The 20,933-nt window shown below is 38.2% G+C and overlaps 1 protein-coding gene across 1 annotated transcript in view; it reads right to left on the bottom strand.

The window, feature by feature from the left end:
* The window catches only part of LOC127572139 (voltage-dependent L-type calcium channel subunit alpha-1D-like), a 305,309-nt gene that overhangs the window by 14,307 nt on the left and 270,069 nt on the right, over positions 1 to 20,933 (bottom strand). Inside the window, exons 41-42 of the mRNA XM_052019090.1 lie at positions 4,652 to 4,768; positions 1,309 to 1,676 (exon numbers count right to left, since the gene is read on the bottom strand). Of these exons, the coding sequence (XP_051875050.1) occupies positions 1,309 to 1,676; positions 4,652 to 4,768 (485 nt within the window). The remainder of the gene's footprint in view (positions 1 to 1,308; positions 1,677 to 4,651; positions 4,769 to 20,933) is intronic.

Here is a 20,933-nt window from a genome sequence, read left to right as displayed (position 1 = left end):
GCTGTCTCCCAGGGCAACATCCTTAACACTGAGGCTGCAGTTACTTTCAGTTGGCTATGTTGGGCAGGTCACATTATACATATGCCTGACACTAGATTCCCTAAGCTGTCATTCTATTCCAAGCTCCTATGAGATTACCAGGCGGACAGAAAACTCTTCAAGGATGTGCTCAACAATTTTTTGAAGAAGTGCAACACCCCCACTGACTCCTGGGAACCTATGGTGCATGGAATTCAAACTGGATTAGGGGTGGTATTGAGAACCTCAAGACCATACATCAGGAGCAGACAAAAACCCTGTGTAAGTGGCAGGGGGAGCACATTACCTCACAAACCCTACCTCCCCACCTGCCACATCATCCACCTCCTACCCTATCTGTGATTCTCACATTGGTCTCATGAGGCATCTCAGAGTCCACAAGACAGGAAAGGAAGCAAGCCGTCCTCAATCCTGAGGGACTGCTTAAGATCTGCTCATTTAGAAGAGTCAGAGAATGAGAGTGTATCTAATTGAAACTTACAAAATTCTGATAAGAGTCAATAGGCTGGATGTAGGCAGTAATGCTTACCTTGGGTGGGGTGTCTAGAACAAAGGGTCACAGTCTCAGGTTACAGGGTAAGAGATCTACAACTGCGATGAAGAGAAATCTCTTCACTCAGTGGGCACTGAATCTGTGGACTTTGCTTTCACAGAGGAACGTGGAATCCAAGTTGCTGAGTATTTTTAAGTAGATACATTTCTAGATGCAAATCGCATCAAGGGGTATTGGGAGAGAGCGGGAACATGGTATTGACAGATGACCAGCCATGGTCATATTGAATGTTGGAGCACGTTGGCTGGTCTACTCTAGCTCCAATGTTCCATGTTTCTACATTTTCACTCAAAGAAAGAGTAATGAAACATGCACAAATATTGATACTGCTTCAAAAAAAAACACCTCCTGTCCACATCAACTGAAGGTTCATGTACAAATAGCCCTTTAATGGAAGGGACCCTAGTCTTCCCCTTCCATATGAAACAATTGATATTTCAAATGTGCAAGTTTAGAGACATTTTAGAAAAAATGTTTGATGTGCAACTTCAATACTTCGAAAATAACCAATATAAATGAGGCACCAAAAAATGCAAAATAGCATTTGACTAGTGTAAAGTGTTCATTTTTAACTGTCCCTTTTAATTTCCTCATTTCATTAGTTGCATTTTGTTTAATTATTGATGATTAGATGCTGTAATATATTACAATGATGAATAGATTTAATTAAAACCATTGCTTTCATTACAGGAAAAAAAGACAATTGAAATTCTTACCTTCTGGTGCTTGATTTTCTTGGTTTTTCAATGTATGTTGTGTGGGAGTTGCAATTTTTTCCAGTGGGCTGTTCATGATTTAAGGAGCCATGATCTTTTCCATTTGTAGTTTTGGACACATTTGCATTGTTGAGATTGGCATTAGTGGAATTTGGTGACACCTTTCCTGGAAAACTGTGGTTAAGCTGGTTGTGAGATATGGAATTCTCAATGTTGGTGGAAGGAGGGTATTTGTCATAATCAGCTATTGGTGGAGTTGAAGATCGTTTAACCTGCAGAGGTCGTTGTGTGACATTTGTTTGCTGGAAAGAATTCCTTTCGTCTACAGCCATATGGTTGACATGGTTGCCAAAAAGGCCACCACTTCTCTTCAAAATAGCAAAAGAAAGACAGTCCAAATTAAATTCCATTATATATTATCAAAAGGCAGATTTAATATGTAATATTCTATTATTAATATAGTGACCATCATTAAAAATGTTAAATAAGACAAAGATCCTTGAATTTTAATTATAGAAATTGGGCATGTGATACGAGGGCCCTTGCCTGCAACTGGAAGCATGGCCAGGTGACCTCCAGACCATTATTACCCTGGTCCCATCATTGACCCCGAGGCCAGAGCCTCAGTTATGAGGCTGAATTTTTGCCACTAGTCATTTTACCAAGGCATCTGCCCTGTTTGCTGTTTCAGCTAATGATGCCATATGGATGCAGCTGGTCGTTGGTTGACATCCAGGCACACTTTTGCACCATGTTGTGTTTCATGTAGATAAAGATAGTTGCAATCAGAATCTGGCTGCATTATAATAGCTGGAGATGTGATGAAAGCTTGTTCTGTCACAACTTCCATCCAGATTGTGCTGCTGTCGTACCCCCAAAGGCTGCAGAAATTTCAGGCATGGTGCTTAAATCAGCAGTACGTCGGGACGTATAAACTCTTACTCCTGTTGCACAGATATGCCTCCTCTTAATTCTTATTGCTAATACAAAGGAAATCAATTAGGTAAAAGCAAAAAGTACAGTAACAGATATGTACTGCGGATCAGTAACTAGAAAGCAGTGCAAGCTTGAGTGAATTTGTATGGATTTTATTCACATGCAGAATGATGCTCACTCAAAAGCTTATGGTTTAAAGTATATTTAATTAAATCCAATTTTGCTTTTTAATTTGAAGCAGACTTTTAATATTATTAATAAGTGAAGGTGCCAACTGAAAACTTGCTAGCACTTCATTTGATTTATTTTGTTTCATTATAAGGTGAGTATAATGGCTTTATTTTGCTCATGATACTGTGTTGCCCTGATCATATATTAATTTGTTGCTTTGCCCATTTAGTTTTTAGGTCCATGCATTATTCCTGTCACCTCAGCTTGTCAATGCTAACTCTCCCTTGCCTTTAGTTAGTTTGTTGAAATCTGCAGCAGTAGGATGTTTTCATTCTTTATCATTAAACAGATTTCAAGAGCTTCTTAACCATAAATAACCATTGTATTTTAAACCAGGCTCACTAGGTTGAAGGAGAAAACTGTCTTGATTAGCATTTTTCATTACTGTTGCCATACACATTGGATTCTGAGAAAGTATTTTAAAATCTGACCTGACAATGTTTTTTGAAAGAAACCTCTGCAACTTTGATTCTAGTTTGTTTTATATCAGTAAATATTAGTAAAAATTAATTGTTAATTGCTTCTTTATTTATTGGCAACACTGAAAGTAGTGAGGAAAATGTGGAATGGTTGAGCTAAATGGATTTCATTTCTTCTCCTGGTTTCTTCTCCAACACCTCCTGGTTTAGAAATAATAACGATTCCTGATTTAATGTGCATTCATTAATGTTTCAAGAATACAAACAGGAGTTGATTAGCAACTAATTATTTCAGCCTTCACTAATCTATTTGATATAGATAATCTATATGTACAAAGCATACTGAGCTAGAAATTCTGCTTGGCTAGTATTAGACTGGCCAGTCACATGCTCAGCCCAGCATCCAGGATAAATTGTCTTCAATGGTGTTTAATGGCCAGGAAGAGAACAATCAGAGAAGTTTCTACCTCATGGAGTAATGGGTGAGATTTATTATGCAGGACACAGTAACTGCACTCAGTTTGAAATTCTGTTTTTATGTGGTACTCAAGCCAGTATAAAGCACACACAGGCATGCATGGTGTTAATATATTGTGCACATGCCAGTGCACATGGACTGGTCATCTGAGTTTCAATGGTCACCTACAATACCGAGGCAAAAGCATTGTATCTATTTAACTGTACCTCAAAACATTCTAATCCACACACATAGGTGAGCTGGATGGATACAACAGAGTGCCCCAACAACCATTTTCATCATTGGCTCTCTGCTGAAAACTTCAGTTGTGCCTTTCGCAGATGCTGCACAATACTGGCGCTAAGAATTTGCCAGCCTTACTCCTTTGAGAGGATAGGATCAAAGTGAAGGGAAGACATCCACAGACCCAATCAGACCTGGCAGTTTGGAAGGTTGAGTGGGAGGGATACTTTGGGTTTGGCAGCTAGGTAGTTGAATTGGAGTTTAGCAAAATCGGGAGAAAGGGAGAGGACCAGGCATTGGGAGGAAGGTGGGTGGCGGGGGGTGGGGGAGGGGGGTGTGATAGGTGGGAAATCCAGGTCTAGCAGTTCAGAAGAAGCAGGTGTAGATTGGCACTGAAAGTTTCAATGGGTGGGGTGGGGGGGGGGGGGTAGTTGATCATATCTTAGAAAGACTAAGTTATCCCAGGAGTGTCCTGGAATAGCTTTGGCGACAATATGGTGCAAGTTCCATTGCAATGCTCCAAAAGGAACATGACATGGAGATATTCATCATTTTGGCACAGAAATGCAAAGTTGACTCATGCCCGGAAATGTGTTTTGCTCCAGCAAAAAAATTGAATTTCAATTAAGTAATATTGAAAAAGCAGCATCAGCCAAAATTATGTCAGCAAGTGATAATAACTGGTGCCTGCAATATGATCTCATGTCATGGAACTTCAGGGCAGTGACAGTTCTTGGTAAAATACCTATATCATTGCCTTTTCACAATGAAAAGCCACATTGAGGAGGTCTGCTTTATGAAAATCTTGCAGTAGGTAAGTAAAATGAGCTAGTTCCCTGTCAACTCATAATTTGATTTATGCGATAAATTAACAAGGACAATTCAGCAATTTTACTCTTCTCAGAAAAGGATTTTCACATCCAGATGCTTCTGTTGCAGGAGAACTGGGTTGAGCACTCATTGAGGTAAAATACGCTGTGCCACCATAACAATAATTTGGTGATTCATATAATTGAATATTGGGAAAAAGTGGGAACTACTAAAGGGGTTAACTTACTCTGTAAATATCCTCATCCTCTTCTCGAGCCCCCTCTATAATATCCTCTTCCTGTAGATCACATGAAATTGCTCTACGGATTTCAGGTCCCATGTCATGTAGTGTTCTAAGCCCAGCCTATAAAATAAAATACGTTATCTAGAAATGTCACTTCATATTGACATCCCACTGATAAGCATTATCCTTTCACTGAGATGGTAAGTGGACAGCTTTTAGCTGCTTGCTAATGTTTATGTACCAAAGAAGGTACATGGAATTAGTGTGAGTGTTGATCCCTCTCCCTATCCAAAGGGAACAATTTGCTGTTGTCCTAATGGCTTAACTCTTATAAAAAGGTGTATATTTGAATGAAAATACCACCACTTTGAGTGTACCTTGTTGAAGCATTGGGTTCCAACACCAAGGTTAGCCAACCTTTGGAGCAGAAGGCTGGATCCACATACAGTGTCTGGAAGTCAGCTGCATTTGATTACACAACATTGAAGGCATAGCAGACAGAGAAATTTGCCCCATACACTCATGTCAGCAACAAAAGTTTGCTCATTTTTATAAAGTTCCCAAAAGAATCTATTTCTTTTGTGAACTCTACAAAAATGAGCAAACTTTTGTTTGTTTGCAAACTGTGAGCTAAAGAGCAAATTCTACTCACCTTCGCATAAAAAAATGATTTGTACCTTTTTTACATTTTAAAGTCTTTGCACTCATCTTCTGTCGTAGTCCTATCCTTTAGAAAACTGATGAGGGCACTTTCTGTTATGATTCACATTGGTGCAGATGTCATTTTTCTATTTCTTACAAGTGACAACATTGTCAACAGGTGCGGCACCTGTTACTGACTTACCCCAGCAGAACCTGGATCGCTACGTCATGACCTACAACCCTCATCGTTAGCTTGTGGTAAAACAAGAAGCATCACATGCAAAAAAAAATTGGGAACTAAATGCGAATTAAAGAGTCTTGCCAGAACATGGTGTTTACCTTCACTGACTTCTAACTTTGATTTTAATGTGTTGTCTTATACTGCATAGGCAGGCAGCAGAATAAGATGAACATAGAACATTACAGCACAGTACAGGCCCTTTAGCCCACAACGTTGTGCCAACATTTTATCCTGCTCTAATATCTATCTGACCCTTCCCTCCTACATAGCCCTCCACTCCTCTATCATTCATGTGTCTACTGTATCTAAGAGTCTCTTAAATATCCCTAATGTATCTGCCCCCACAACCTCTGCTGGCAGTGCGTTCCACGCACCCACCACTCTGTGTAAAAAAAACTTACCTCTGACATCCCCCTCCAATATACCTTCCTCCAATCAGCTTAAAATTATGCCCCCACGTATTAGCCATTTTTGCCCTGGGAAAAAGTCTCCAACTGTCCACTCGATCTATGCCTCTTATCATCTTGTACACCTCTATCAAGTCACCTCTCATCCTCCTTCTCTCCAAAAAGCCCTAGCTCGCTCAGTTGTGATCTGAGGCCCCAGTGATTGCATTGGAGCAGCCTTATTGGGGCACCAGGCCTGATTGGGCTGCTCCATAATCCAGAGGAAGGCACCATTACACAGTACCATTTAGCCCTTCCCCAGCTCCAATTTCCCTCTTGTCATTCCTCCATGGAATCCCCCTATATTGATTTTCACCTCTGCCCCCCCCCCCCCCCTTTCCTTCTCCATTTTCTATGCTTTTGTATTGACTAAAGGGAAAGTAACACAATCAGGAGTCAGGTAAGCAGTGAAATGGCACTGAGAAGGCAAAGGTAGTAAACTGCCCACTAAATTACTATAGCGGTAGGAAAATTAGTCGGACAGGTCAAAAATTACAAGTACATTTTATAAAAAGAAAACCGTAGTGTCTGTTAGTTTCCTTCACTTTAATGTATCAGACATAGGACAATGTTGGCGATATCATTCAGTTACCACACTTAGATACAGCTAATGTGCATGGCACAGACATGCAAGTTTTGGGCCAGCCAATGAAACCCAGGATTCCATATGTAACAAAATTACTTCAAGGTGGTGTGTCACAATTCTGAAGTACAGAGACCAAGGGACAGACTGCAACAAAATGCATTGATATAATTTGACACATTGTATGGTCAGTGATAACATGAATAGAAGAAAGAGGCAGGAGTGGGTGATATCTCCCCCCCCGCACCCCCCACCGCTACACCATTCTTGGGTTATCTTGCAACTCAAGACTACCTTCCCACTTGACCTCCACATCCCTTGATTCTCCTTATGTCCAAAGATCAAATCTGAATACACTCATTGACTGACATCCAGAGCTTTCTGAGTTAAAGAACTCCAAAGATATACAACTTTGCAACCTTATTGCACTGCACTCTCTCTGTAGCTGTGACACTTTACTCTGTACTGTTACTGTTTTTACCTGTACTACATCAATGCACTTTGTACTAACTCAATGTAACTGCACCGTGTAATGAATTGACCTGTACGATGGGTTTGTAAGACAAGCTTTTCACTGTACCTCGGTACAAGTGACAATAATAAACCAATACAACTCTTTGAGTAAAGAAATGACTCTTTATTTATGGGAACATAGACTTCATTTTTAGATTCTGTAGCCTGGAGAAACAGCTTCAGAAGCATCTGTGTTGTTAAGCCCTCTCGGAATCTTTTATAATTCTATAAACCTTTTGCACATTCTTCCAAACGTCAGTAAAGATAGGCCAGTCAAACACCACCTCTTCTTGTGGGGTATTCTCTTCAGTCCAGGAGTTAATCTACACTACACTGACTCCAGGACAAGTATCTTCTTCCTTTGCCAGGGGGAACCAAATCCTATAGAACTGCAGTAAAACTTCCTTTCTAATGTACTCCAACCCCTTTGCAATAAAAATGTTGGAATACCATTTGCTTTGGTAATTAGCCCACTACATGAATAATGATTTGGTATGGTTTATTACTTTTGACATTTACAAGAAAGCATGATTGTTAAGTGATTAAAATGTCTCATTCCACCAAGGTGACTTGATAGTTACTAAACAATTGAAGTATATGTGGATGCACATTTACAACACCTAGGGGTATAAATTCAATTCCGGGAATGAAGTAGCCCAAAAGTCATTTGTCACAGTGCCTGCATAGTTATCAAGGCTCAAGTCACTTGAAGATAAAAGCTCTGGGTGGTGACTCTATATCTGTATTTTCCTGGAATTTTATGGGTGAGGAAGTGTTTCTACCAAGAAAAACAAGTTCTCAGAAGAGTTGAAAGTCCCTAAAGCTTATTCCCAATAATGCAGCAGCACGAGGGAGCAGTTGGCTTTTGGGGGATGGGGGGGGGGGGGGGGGGGGGGGGAAGGAAAAGACCTCCAATATGTAAGATAGGCAGTGCTGTGGAATTGGAAGTAGTTACTTTGAACATATTTTTTACTGAATCCAATGAGTGAGGATATTGTGGTTCTCTCCTCACTCTGAAGGCTTTCAGTTTCAACGGCCACGCTAGTTGCAGGGGCACAGCTCTCAGGAATGGGGGTGGGGGGAGGGGGGACAGTGATTGAAGGAAACATGGGCTGACATGGAAAATGCAAACCCTTCCAGAATGCATATCTGGGGAGATTGAAAATTGGTGCTCCATCCCCCACTCCAGAGTCATTCATACTCATCCAAATTAGATGAGGAAAGATGAGAAGAGGCTTGAGTGGAATGTAACCATAAGCAAGGATTGCTTGGTAAAATAGCCTGTTTCTGTAACATGGACCTTATTCAGTCCAATGTTGCAGCCACTGCCTATGGGGTGTGGGGTTTATTGTCTGTGGTGTCAAACTCAGCTAAATGCAACATTTCCAAGTATATTTCATATCTTTTCGAAAGTGTGGTGCCTAGAATTGTCGCCATACAGGTTTATTTTTACAATTAAGTCTCATTGTCATGTACATTGTGTTTGGTCACAAAAGAATAACAGTTCGTATACTTTTCACTTTGTCCACATACCTGTAACCAGACTCCCAAAAAAAATCTTCACTCTAAACTCCATCACTAGAAGCAATTCGCAGGAGGATAGAAAAAAAGCCTTCTAAAGGAAATCCTCAGAGCCTTCTCAAAGAAATATAACATCCTCACTGAGTTCTGGCCGAAGACTTTTCTAATTGGTGGAGAAGCATCCAGAATCTCTCTGACTAAAAGGGAGCACATGGAGGGCAAGCTGACACCATGAAAGAACTAGATAACACTCCAAAGAACTCACTCACTCGCCCCCATGAAACTCCAACTACCCAGCCCACAGCAAAGTCTGTGGATCCTTGGAATGCACAGGACTGTATGGATGCAAACTATTCTTAACCCTTAGAAATAAACTGATGGTTACAATCTGAATGCCACTTGAGATTTAACTTCAGCAGTTGAAATACAGGGGTTGTTATTTACCTCAGTAACAAAACTAGAATGGTGCTTATAAAACTTTATATCGTCAAATCTAAGAGATACATTAACTGAAGATATAAATTTATTCCACATAGTCCCTGTACCCTCTTCTGTTACCTCCCATAACCTGCTTATCATAAATATCATTGTAACACCAGAGTTCTATTATTACTGGATCTCCATCATATTAGAGAACATAATATTTCATAATAGGAATGTACAGCATGTTACATACAATGCATTTTTTTAAAATCAGGGATATACAATCAAGTTAGAAACACAAATGTGGATTTTTCTTGCATGGTTTTCTGCTTTTTTTTCCATTATTTCAGGGACTGAATTCCACAATTCTGTTATTTTGTTGTGAAAGCTGTCATGCCCTTGCTCAACAGTCCTCATAAATCCCTAGATTTAGTTTTTACTTTTATCTTAAAGCCCAGGATACACTAAAGGATGGTGGACAATATGTAGCAGATCCGAAGTAAATTACGAGGGTTCCAACCTTTCCTATTCAGTTGTAGACAGAGAATTTCTGGCAATGGTTTCTCTTCCTATTTTTACAACATTACTTAAAGGGCTCTGAGAATCCATGCTTGCGCTCTTAACTTTTGGATATATACTTCCCTTCAGTGACATCATCTAAAGGTATCCAAACAGCCCCAAGCTCTGGAGCAACACACACACACAAAATGTTGGAGTAACTCAGCAGGTCAGGCAGCATCTATGGAGGGAAATGAATAGTTGACGTTTCGGGCCAAGACCCTTCATCAGGACAGACTGCTCACTTCCCTCCATCGATGCTGCCTGACCCGCTGAGTTCCTCCAGCACTTTGTATGTGTTGCTCCAGATTTCCAGCATCTGCAGCCTCTCATGTGTAGCCCCAGGCTCTGCTTTGACACCTCTTACTCCCACCTCTCACTCTGCACAGCCTTTGCCCGATATTCAATCCAGAATTTTACACAATTTCCTCCATTGAAACATTGGGAAATCTGAAGCAATCATCTTTGGTACACGTCACAAATTCCTTATCACTGACTCCATACACCTCCCTAGTAGAAATCTTATAGAGCTATGGAATGTTAATAGCACAGAAATAGGGCACTTGGTCCATCATATCTCCATCAGCTCACCACCAACCCTTTCTCTGTCATCGTTATTCATTTCCTCCTGATTAAATCAGATTGGTAACAATTCAAGCATCCTATTTGACGCAATGAGATCACATTTAACAATGTATTTTCTATCACTAAATCTCTTTCCTTCCATTTCAGCAAGATTAGATGTCTCATTCCTAATTTGCTGCTAAAACTGTCAATACTTCTGTTACCTCCAAACCTGTATGTTCTGTTGGTCACTGACTAACCACCTCTGGACCCCCCTCACCAACTTTCACCTTAAGTGACTTCATCCATAACCATGCTGATATATTCCAATTTGTACTAATCTGTGCCCACTAATGGATTGATTTTATTTTCATTACTTTCAAATCCCTTCATTGCCTCATCCTTCTGCAATCTATGATTATTCAAGAGCTTTGCTTTCTCCAATTCCAGTCTATAGTGCATTACCCATCCTCATCACCACACCATTGATTGACCATGCATTCACCTGTCGAGGCCCCAACTTCTGCAATTCTCACCAAAAGTTGACCACCACACCACCTGGTTTAAAAATGTCCTTAATACCCATCTCTTCAACTAGAGTTTTAGTTGTCCTTCCTAACTAACGTGTCCAAATTGTACTTTTGTATGGTGCTATAGAGTGCTGTGGATTAAGCAGTAGAGAGCATTAGGATAAGGGCAGTTGTAGAATATGGTGTAAATATGGAAGTGTGACTTGGTGTTTGACAGCTTTGTGCTGAAATGTGTTCTTTGGTTTAAGGACAATGTAGAGAAGATGCCTGATTTTGGTGATAGTATGAGAGGATGATGTAGTGGGCATCTCCATAATGGAGTGAACGTTTGAAGGTGATATTGGATGCTCTGTTAATTAAAATTCTCAAGACTAATTGTGATAGATTTTTGTTATGTAAGAGATAGAGGGATATGGAGCTGAAGTAGGTAAATGGAATTGAGGCACAGAGCCAAGGCCTATCTAGTGGTTATATGGCTTACTTTCTTTCCTGGTTCCAGTGTAGGAAAAATAATAGATGTAGGCTGCAGAACTCTCTGAATGTGTCAGAACTTAGAGAAAATCAGAATAATAGCTCTTAAAGATTTTCAGTAAGGATGAAATTGAGTCACATGCTGGGAGAGATGATCCTAGGATGTAAGGATTTTATAGGAATAATATCAAAATTGGGAGCATTGGGTCCATGGACGGAACAGCAAAGGTGGGAGAAGGGGTGTTGGTACACAGAAAAGGAGTGTTCGATGACCAAAATATGAAGGCTGATAGTTGGGGTCTCACATGCTATGGGAATATGATAATAAAGCATGTTAAAACTGGGAAAGTGATGCTATAATATGGCAGTGATGGAATGAGAACAGTATGTGGAGGAATTTCTGGGTCAAAAGGCACAGGATGATAGTTCTGTTGCTTGAGAATACTGATGGAACAGGGAGTTGAGGTTGCATGCAGCAAGGCTGCAGCTGATCAGTTAAGCCACCAAGGAATAATTGTGAGGATTATATTTGGGAGCAAGTCACAAGTAGCATTAGCTAATCAAAGGTCAGATGAGAAAATGGCATATTTGGGGGGAGTGGGGATGAGGTGCAATAGAAACTGTAGGACAGAATATTGCACAGAAAAATCATGGTAGAATTAAAGATGGCAGTCACCTAAGGTAAAATGTTACACTTACAGAAAGTACATGTACGTATATGAAAACTTTAGAATTTATTATAGATATTTATTATATTACATCTGTTATTTAAAATTACTACACTAGCTGCTACTTAACAACTTTCATTTTAAAGTGAATTTGATATTATGCTACAGATATATATGCTACGTAAGATGCAATAAAAATTAGAGTGCTGTTGAATCCTGTGCTTTACCTTCATCTTAATGCCGTAATAGTTGCTCCTCAAATAACCTGATTTAATGCCATAGAGTGCTATTAATACTTAGTCATAAGTGTTGGGAAGGAAACGGAAGTCTATGGGGCGAAATGTTACCAGGGTAGTTGGGAAAGCCTGAGGAGCTGAGTAGCTTACACCTGCTCCTAATTCGTATGCTCATATATCACTTGAATGCACTTCGTACTGCTCTAACCATCACTCACTGTAAATTATAAATTTTACAAGTTAAAAATATAGCACTGGAATATAAACTACATGACAATTCTTAGCACCTTCAAGGCACTAACTCATTTGTGAGCTGAACTTATCTTAAATTAACCTTCGGACTTCAGGCCAGATCATAAAGGTAAGGATGAGACTAAGAGAAAAACACCCAGGTCCTCACGGTGGAATCAGACATTTTAACGCCTGGATGGCTCAGGTCTGTGTTCTGCTTGAACTTGACAGAAAATGACAGGTGGGCAGTTGGATTTTGGGATGCATACATCCATTGCTGTGAAGTCAATGAAATGGCCCTTGGCAGTCCAGTGAAGTTAAGTATTGGAAAAGGAGGGAAGCCTAGAACAGGTGAGGCCCAAGATTCCCCTGTGGAGCCAAGGGTGGTGGCAATCCTGATCACATTGTCTCACTTGCAAGGCAAAAAAAGTTAAGTTTACTAACCCATCTCCACGTATTCTGCCCCTGCTTCCACTCATTTCTAGGTTGCCCTAGAACCTACAGCTTGCCCTGCATACTCAGATTAATATTACAGGAATAGCCCAATTATATTTCTGTGGCCAGATACAAATGTTTTACACAAAACTACCCTACTTTATAATGGGTATCCTGCTCATCTATCTGAAAATCAGCGGCTTCAAATACCACTTAGTGGGACCTCAATACTGTAATAATTTTAACCATTTGCACACCCAGTTTTTAATGGATAGTATGGGATACTTTGGACTGATTCTTGCCACCTGTTTAAATTCATCTCTGTTATCTGCAAAAATAAATGTAATTATAAAAATAAATGTATACTTAAATACCAACAGCATTGACTAGTCCTTCTCAATAGTTACCCAATTCAAATTAAGATGAGCGTTCTCATAATTGATAAACAACATATAAAACAATGTGATATTTTTTCATTTGGGTATTTCTGAACATACTGGGGGACTGAAGAAACACTATTTACTTGAGTACATAATACTGAAGTTACAGGAATACTCAACAATGCTATTTAATTAATCAGCACTGATTCCACAATTTTATTGTCTGTCATTCTGAAACCAACAGCCACACTTGCACCCTGAACTCAGATACAGAAGCAGTGAATTGGAAAAAGAACTTGCTGCTTTTTAAATTATCAAATTTGTCAAGGATCAATAAAATTGAGACAATATTTTCCATCAAAATAATTCATGCACATTCTAAAATAAACAATTGACATATAAAATATAACCCGCTCCAAGACAAACTTGAGGACTATTACAGTGGCACCTTCACAGTCATAGTATTTATTGTTCTACTCCATTTTGCTTTCTGGGTAATATTCAGCATGTACAATTTACAAATTTCTTTTGTTCTACTGGTCAAATAGATAATTGTACCACAAGGTGCAAAATAATTCAAGCAAATAGATATTGTATCACAAGGTGCAAAATAATTTTGGTACTCTAAGAGTCAAAGTAGCTTTTGTTTCACAGATCTCCTGAGGAAAATTGATAATGCACAATCAAACTTCCTATTGCAGAAATTATTTCATGAGACCACACATTGTTTCATTAAAAAAAGCATCATCCACAATTAATGTCTATTATGGTGCATTTTTGCTCAATTAACAAAAGATCTGAAAAGATTTCATTTTGATTTTTTAGCTGCAACCAATTATATAGTTCTAAAAAATTGTTTCCAATTAGTATTGTAAATTCTTAAGATCTTCCAAGGATGCTTTTTATAAGCTTTCTTAGCACCCAAATTGGTTCATGGTACACATTTGTTCCTGTAATTATGTTTCCAATATGTGTGCATGTTAGTTGTGTACTTTATGCAACAAACTGTTCAATGACATAAAATAGGCAGTAATGCTAAATATGTGCCGTGCTTACAATAAACAATAAAGACAGAAAGCACCTACACTGTAGCAGTGCACATACGAAACAAAGTAATCCAGACTCAATTCTGTAGAACTGCTCTTCTCAACACAGCCCATTTCAGTTTATGTTGAAAGGAACCAGCTGCTGAACACGCTGCACTATGCAGTCTGAACAGAAACACTTTATCAAATCCAGGCTTCATCTGGTGATGCAGAGTACACTGTGCACAGGTTCAAACTGAATTAGACTGAACCAAGTTACCTGCTGATTCTGGCCCTAAGGATGCAGCCCATAATAGTGATATGAAGGATTCTTACTTTGTTATTGGCCTTGCTGCCTTTCACTTGCCAGACAAATACCACATTTAAGAGGCATAATCATATCCAGAAGAATATATGGATTTTTGAACTGAACAATCATTTTTTTCAGCAGTTTCCTTCAATCATCTTGTTCAGTAGGATACGACACTTTTTAAATGGGTCAATAACAATAACTGCGACATACTGACTTTAGTAAGGATTTTGTCAGATTTAATTGTTGTCTTAGAAATAAATGAGTCATTGCAGATTATGATTATGCTCTAATTATTAAAATGGCTCACATGGTGAATAAACATCAGCACAGACCTGCTGTGCCTAATGGCCTGTTTCTGTGCTACGAGTTCTCTCTCTCTTTTCCCTTTCCTATCCTGCAGCTGATTATGACAAATTATTTTCTTCAGCAGAGAAAAAAAACGTAATTACAATTGGACAGTTTATGCCTCCATCTTCTTCTTGAAGTCTTACTAAATTTGATCAAAGTAAACCACACAACTGTAATGTTACAGTTACAAGAACAGAAATATGACCTCAGTTCTGCTGAAATATTTTTATTCATTTGCATTTTTGTGTTGGAGCTTTGATCACTGTCAATGTCTGGTTTAGTAAATTGCTCTGGTCTATGTTAACTTCCCGCAGCATATCGAAAATGAACAGATTTATAGCAAAACTAATTGAAATATAAGTTGTAATTAATATAATTTGTATTTGAATGAAATAGTATTCTGAAGTGTTAGAACTAAATAATCAGCTTTTAAAACAGTTCTGATGCATCTGAAGCAAAGGTTTTTGCTAGCTTTGCTGAAGAGTAGTTCAAGTATTGACCTCAATGTTACTGGCTCGAGTCTGCTGATTGGACTCCCCTCTTCATTTTCCATAGCTGGAAATGACCAGAGGAATGAGCTAACCTAGAACAACGCCTGACTTCCCAACTCCACCTCTGAAATCTCCCCGAAAACTTTAACATCCAGAAAAACCCCACTCCAGGAATGGCAGTTGTTAAAATTTGGAGGCTAATTTAATAATTATTAAATGTCTGGCATTCAAACACATTTAAAACTATTAAAACAAATTATATTATTTTTAAAATTAAAAAAAACTGAAGTCAAAGCAAAAGTAATCTTAAAATACAAAAAATCAAAATGATTCATAAATGAATCCAAAGTAATTTTTAAAAAAGGACTCGAACCGCTCTTTTGCTTTATATCTGCAATCTGCAGATTCCAAGGGCATCCCCAGTGTAAATACTGGGAAATCTCAGGAAGGTGGATTGCCACCACTGGACTCCACATGGATTCTAGTACAGTGCAAACTGACAGATTTAGTGTTCTGTGTATCCAATGCTGTGAAGTCAGCCTCCACATTTTAATGGCATATCCTCAGCAAAAAGAATGCCTTGGATGAACTTATTTACAGACGCATATGCACTAGTGGCTCCACAGGAAGAAATGGTGTGAATTCCAAAAAATTATATCATTCTGAAGTTGACGTCTCCATTAATGTTTTCAAACTGAAAATGCCCGTGGCTTTCCATTCGTTCAAGAAATTCAAAAGCAAAAACCCAGCATCTTCCACTAATATCTGCATCCCAGTGGTAACTACATAAAATGTTGTAATAGCTGAGCATGCTGTTACACCATTTACAGATCAATAAAAGGTGGTTCCGGAATATGCATTTGTAAAAATGTGGCAGAATGATTTGGTAATCTGGATTAAATATCGTGACTCCGATCAAGAAAGGTTCCCGTCTTGGTTCAAAGGATCTTTGGGGGAACTAATATCTATTTCTCAACCTCTAGATAAGATTCTATACCTAGAGGATGATAGAAATCTGAAACACTCTTCCACATGACAGTTCATATTTCTAATATTGATAAACTGTTCACTGGGGAAGGTTGAGTTCACTTACAGGTCATTTATCACTGTATAAATAACAGAGATGGCTGCTGTGAACCCTGTGCTAACCAGCCTACTCCTGAACCTATCTTCCTAATGTTGTCAGAAGGTGAATCCTTCCTGGTTCTTGGGACATTAAAAAGTTAGCCATTCAAAAAAATGAGTTCTTTAAATGTATTCAAACACACAGGAACAAAATTCTGCTGTTGTTAAATTCAGTGGAGTGTACAAGTACATGCAGCAATTTTTGTATTTGCTGATCAAACACAATGTCATACAGATGGTCTCAGACTGAATGGTAACTGTTGTAATAGCACATGCTCCTGTCACCTGGTACAAGTACAACTAAATAAGTTATCTTGAACACAATATATTTTTTACTTCCTCCTCCACACAATGTAACTTTTTTCATATTTTGAAAAATTCAGATAAAAATAAATCACTTGTCACTGGCTAATTTAGACTTTCTTGTCCTTGCATCTGAGCCATGCTACGTGGAGGCTGATGAAGCAAAGACACGCACAGAAGGATTGATGAGAACAAATTTAATAGGCTTGTCAAAGAGATGGGAGAGATTATTGGCCCAATCAACTGGTTGGAAAAAAAGTTATATTGTGTGGGGGAGGAAGTAAAATGTATATTATGCAGGAGAGGGAAAATGGTACCTTGTATGTGGAAGAGAATGGTACTGTCTATGATGGGAGAATGGTCCATTATGTGGAATAAGAAAATGGTATATTTTTGAAGGTGAAGGGTGTGTGTGTGTGTGTGTGGGGGGGGTATGTGGGGGAGGTGGTAGGGGGCAGGAGAGAGGAGAGGGAAGTGAGAGGAAACAGCACATTATGGAACTGCTAGCCTTGAAGGCAATGTCTAAATTCCATAAAAAAGTAAAAGATACAGAATAAGTTAAATTGTGTGTGTGTGTGTGTGTGTGTGTGTAAGTAGGGAAATAATACATTTGTGGGGGAGGCAAAATGTTGGAATTAACATCAGCTTTGCAAATGATAGACTCTCAGGGGAGGAAAGTCAATAGGAAAGACATCTCAGCCTCATCCCTTGAGGTGATTTCAGTCCGAAGGATTCACTAAAGTTCTTATTTATCTTGTTGGCCAGTGATGAAACAAGAGGCTCACCACTGGCAAGAAATGATATACTGTGTAGGGGAGGGAAAAGGAAATATTGCAAGGAGGTAGTGAACATGGAACCAAAATTATTTTGGAAAAAATATTCTTTCAAATAAAATGATATCTATTTATACTTTGTGACAAGATATAATTCTAATTTATTCACACTAACCACTTGTCTTAATCTGAATATTTATTATAGGCTTACTACGTTAGGCAAACAAGATACTCAAAATCAGTGTATTTTTTTCTCTGGAGCCCAAATGCCCAAACTGTGAAGTAAAAACCATACAGAACATTGATAAGTCCATTTTCTGTTTTTTTTATTGCAAATACCATTAACTTGGAAAATAATTGTTTTTCCATACTAATTTCTGAACCAGTGAAAAATAATTTCCTATTTTCTAGTGTTGACATGAATATGAGCAGATTGAAACAACCACTAGAACCTTTAAGTCTTACATCTAAAAAAATCTCTCACTTAGTTTGTGCAAACTGCTATATAATGTGATCTCACATGATTTCATATTTCCTTAAACAGGAAGGTAATTGTACAGGGAAGCAATCTCACTAAAAGTGCTTTCATCAATATACCTCAAGAAATATGTTCATTAGCTCTATTGAACATGAGTGTTTCAGTGAAAAGCACCATGGAAGCCTTGGGTTGATTAACATTTTGTAAGTACAGCATAAAGCCAATTTTCTCCAGTGAAATATACATCAAGCTATTGTGTTTCACTTCCCCAAATCCCTAACCCAAATGTGTCAGGTGAAGTACATCTGAAGAACATTCGTAGTAATCTGACCTGAACATGTTTCGACTTTCAGATTCAAGTCATTACCTAATCCAGGGGCAGCCTCATGCCTTAGCAGGTGTTTTTTGTTGCTGGGAAATGGGAAAAGAAATCTTACCACAGCTCCAGGAATCAAAGCCTCCAGCAGCAGTAATGATTATTGGTTGTGGAGCTTTCCAGCTGGCTGTCCAAAACTAGTAGCCAGAAAGCCTCCAAGCTCAACCATTCATTCCTGAATCTGCAAAAGAAGGTACTTACCATCTGCTTGGCTTCAACAGGTGGGACCCAATATGCAAAGATCCCCCAAATTAAGTGAAACTGAGCAGTGGGCCAAAGGCCCACTTCTGCTGGATGTTCTTCCAAATGGGAAACAGGCCATTTATTGAAAAGAAAAATTAATTGAGTGTTGCTGTAATATCATTGTTGTTTCATTTGCATGGATTTAGAAGTTTATTCCCAGCATATGGGGAAATCTTTGCATTATTCAGGGGACTACAATAATTCAGCGTGGCTCTATGTTCCCCATTTTTCTGCTTTTCACCTGGGAACTGAGCATTACTCAACATAAGCAAGAGGTAACAACCTTACTGTTACAGTTTTATCAATTAGATATTTTATATATAAACAACAGGCACATAAATGCAATTAAATATTTTCAGTATTATGATTTTTACTTTGTTTTAAGTACTTCTGGAAATTGAGCTCTTTGATAATGATTGTTATAACATCTAAACAATATTTCACACTCACTATTAAGAGAGAAGTAACAGCTATTAACTGTGATATTAGACTAATCTTAATAAACAAGTTTAGTTCTGCATTAAAATAGGAAATGAATGATATATAAATTCATGAAGGGCTCTCTGCTAATATTGGTATAGTTAGTTTGGAGGCTAACCATCTATCATTTTATAACACATAAACAGAAACAGATAGATCTTGGAAGTGATTATAAAATTGCAATACCTCTGAATAGTTTAGAAGATTCTGAAACTGTTTATAGCTGTTAATTATCTAAAAATGAGTGCATAGACTTTACATCATTTCAAGTATCTCAGGGTATACTTGGTATACAAATATATGAAGAGAAAATTATGGTGATTTTTTGTTCTATTTTGTATTTATTGTTTCCAGCAGAGGATATCAATTAGTTATGAAGTCTGTTGCTAATGTAAGATTAATAACTGTGACTTAAATCATTTTGGTTAAAAAAAAATCAGATTCACAGCACTAAACATGCAATATAGAAGGATCTGTGCAAGTGCTGTGCTTCCAAAACTCATTTCACAATAGAATCTAAATTTGGGAAATACAGTAGAATGTGCAGATACTACCATGTGCACAATTGTGCAACTGATTTGGGAATGAACATCCAGTAATCACATGTCAATGTACCGTGGGCATTAGAAAGTAATAGAAATTATATCAAGCTAATTATTTGTTAACCTGAGGGGAGAATTCTAATTCATTGCAAGGAATATTTATAATGCCTGTTTGAGGTTGGTTTCAAGATATTTGAGTCAATTGCCTCATGGTTATGTACTTGCACTATGCCTGGTGGATATTAGGTGTCCCCTCTCCTTTTAATATTACTGGGTAATATACTGGGCACATGAGCCCATTTTCTTAAGGCAGAGTTTAGTATGTTTTACCACCCCTCTGTTAATACTACTACTTTTGTTGAGAAGGTGGAAACGTGCCCCAGTTGACCCAATTAACAATGGCAAATCTAGCTGTGATGGTCCAGTTCAGAGTTGAATGAATATATATTTTAGTTACCAGATCAACTCAGCCTATGCTGAGATATGTTCTCATTCCTTTTAGATTTTTTTAAAATCATGCTTTAATACATTGTTCAAATTTAACTAAAGTTTGATATGAATATCATTATTGGAAATTTTGGGTCCATCTTTTTGGTAGGGTAATCTATCACACATGTACATAAGTTTGCCATGTGGGATAATTTTAGCATAATGTTGCTTTTGGTCTTATGCCATGCTAAGCAGCAATAAATGGCTATTGAACCACATCATTTTTGCATGTGTTTCTTTCATCTTTCCTACAAAAGTCATTCAATGTCATTCTTGTTTGTGAGCAATCAATGCCATGCATATTTCAAATAACTTGAGGAAAAATTCTATGTATTCATCCAATTTTCTCTGCCATCTGTTGTACCATGCAACCTGTCGTTAAATTGGCCCTCGTCCAAACAGTGCCATTTCTACTTTCTGTGACTACTAATTTTAAAATCATAGATATGTTTATTAAAACATTTGATGTGTCATCCTCCCATCAAACGTTTTGTGCAACTGTAAATAATTAGAAAAAATACAAGATGGCTTCCATTGACACTTTGGATTTTCTTGTGATCACACCATCAAAACCATTTAGTCAGTGTTACACAGAGATTCCTATCATGAAATCATGCTTCCTTTAAAAATCTGGTGCAATCCAGTGAAATTCACGATGACTACAAGTGGCATTATGAACCTCTTGTAATTCCAAGTAGATCTGTGTTCGTGCTGTCTAATATCACAAAGTCTAAAGTGCCTTATAATCCCAGGAAAATAAAGACCTTGTTTCTATCAAAATTAGGACATGAGCAGAAAAATCCTGATGGTCTCTAGAAGTTTGGTGTTCTTGTGACTGCAACCACTTTGGAACTGTT

The sequence above is a fragment of the Pristis pectinata genome, chromosome 6 (assembly GCF_009764475.1).
Source record: "Pristis pectinata isolate sPriPec2 chromosome 6, sPriPec2.1.pri, whole genome shotgun sequence".
NCBI classification, from domain to species: domain Eukaryota; kingdom Metazoa; phylum Chordata; class Chondrichthyes; order Rhinopristiformes; family Pristidae; genus Pristis; species Pristis pectinata.
Note: the sequence above shows the minus strand (reverse complement) of the source record. Positions and strands in the feature narration are given on the sequence as shown.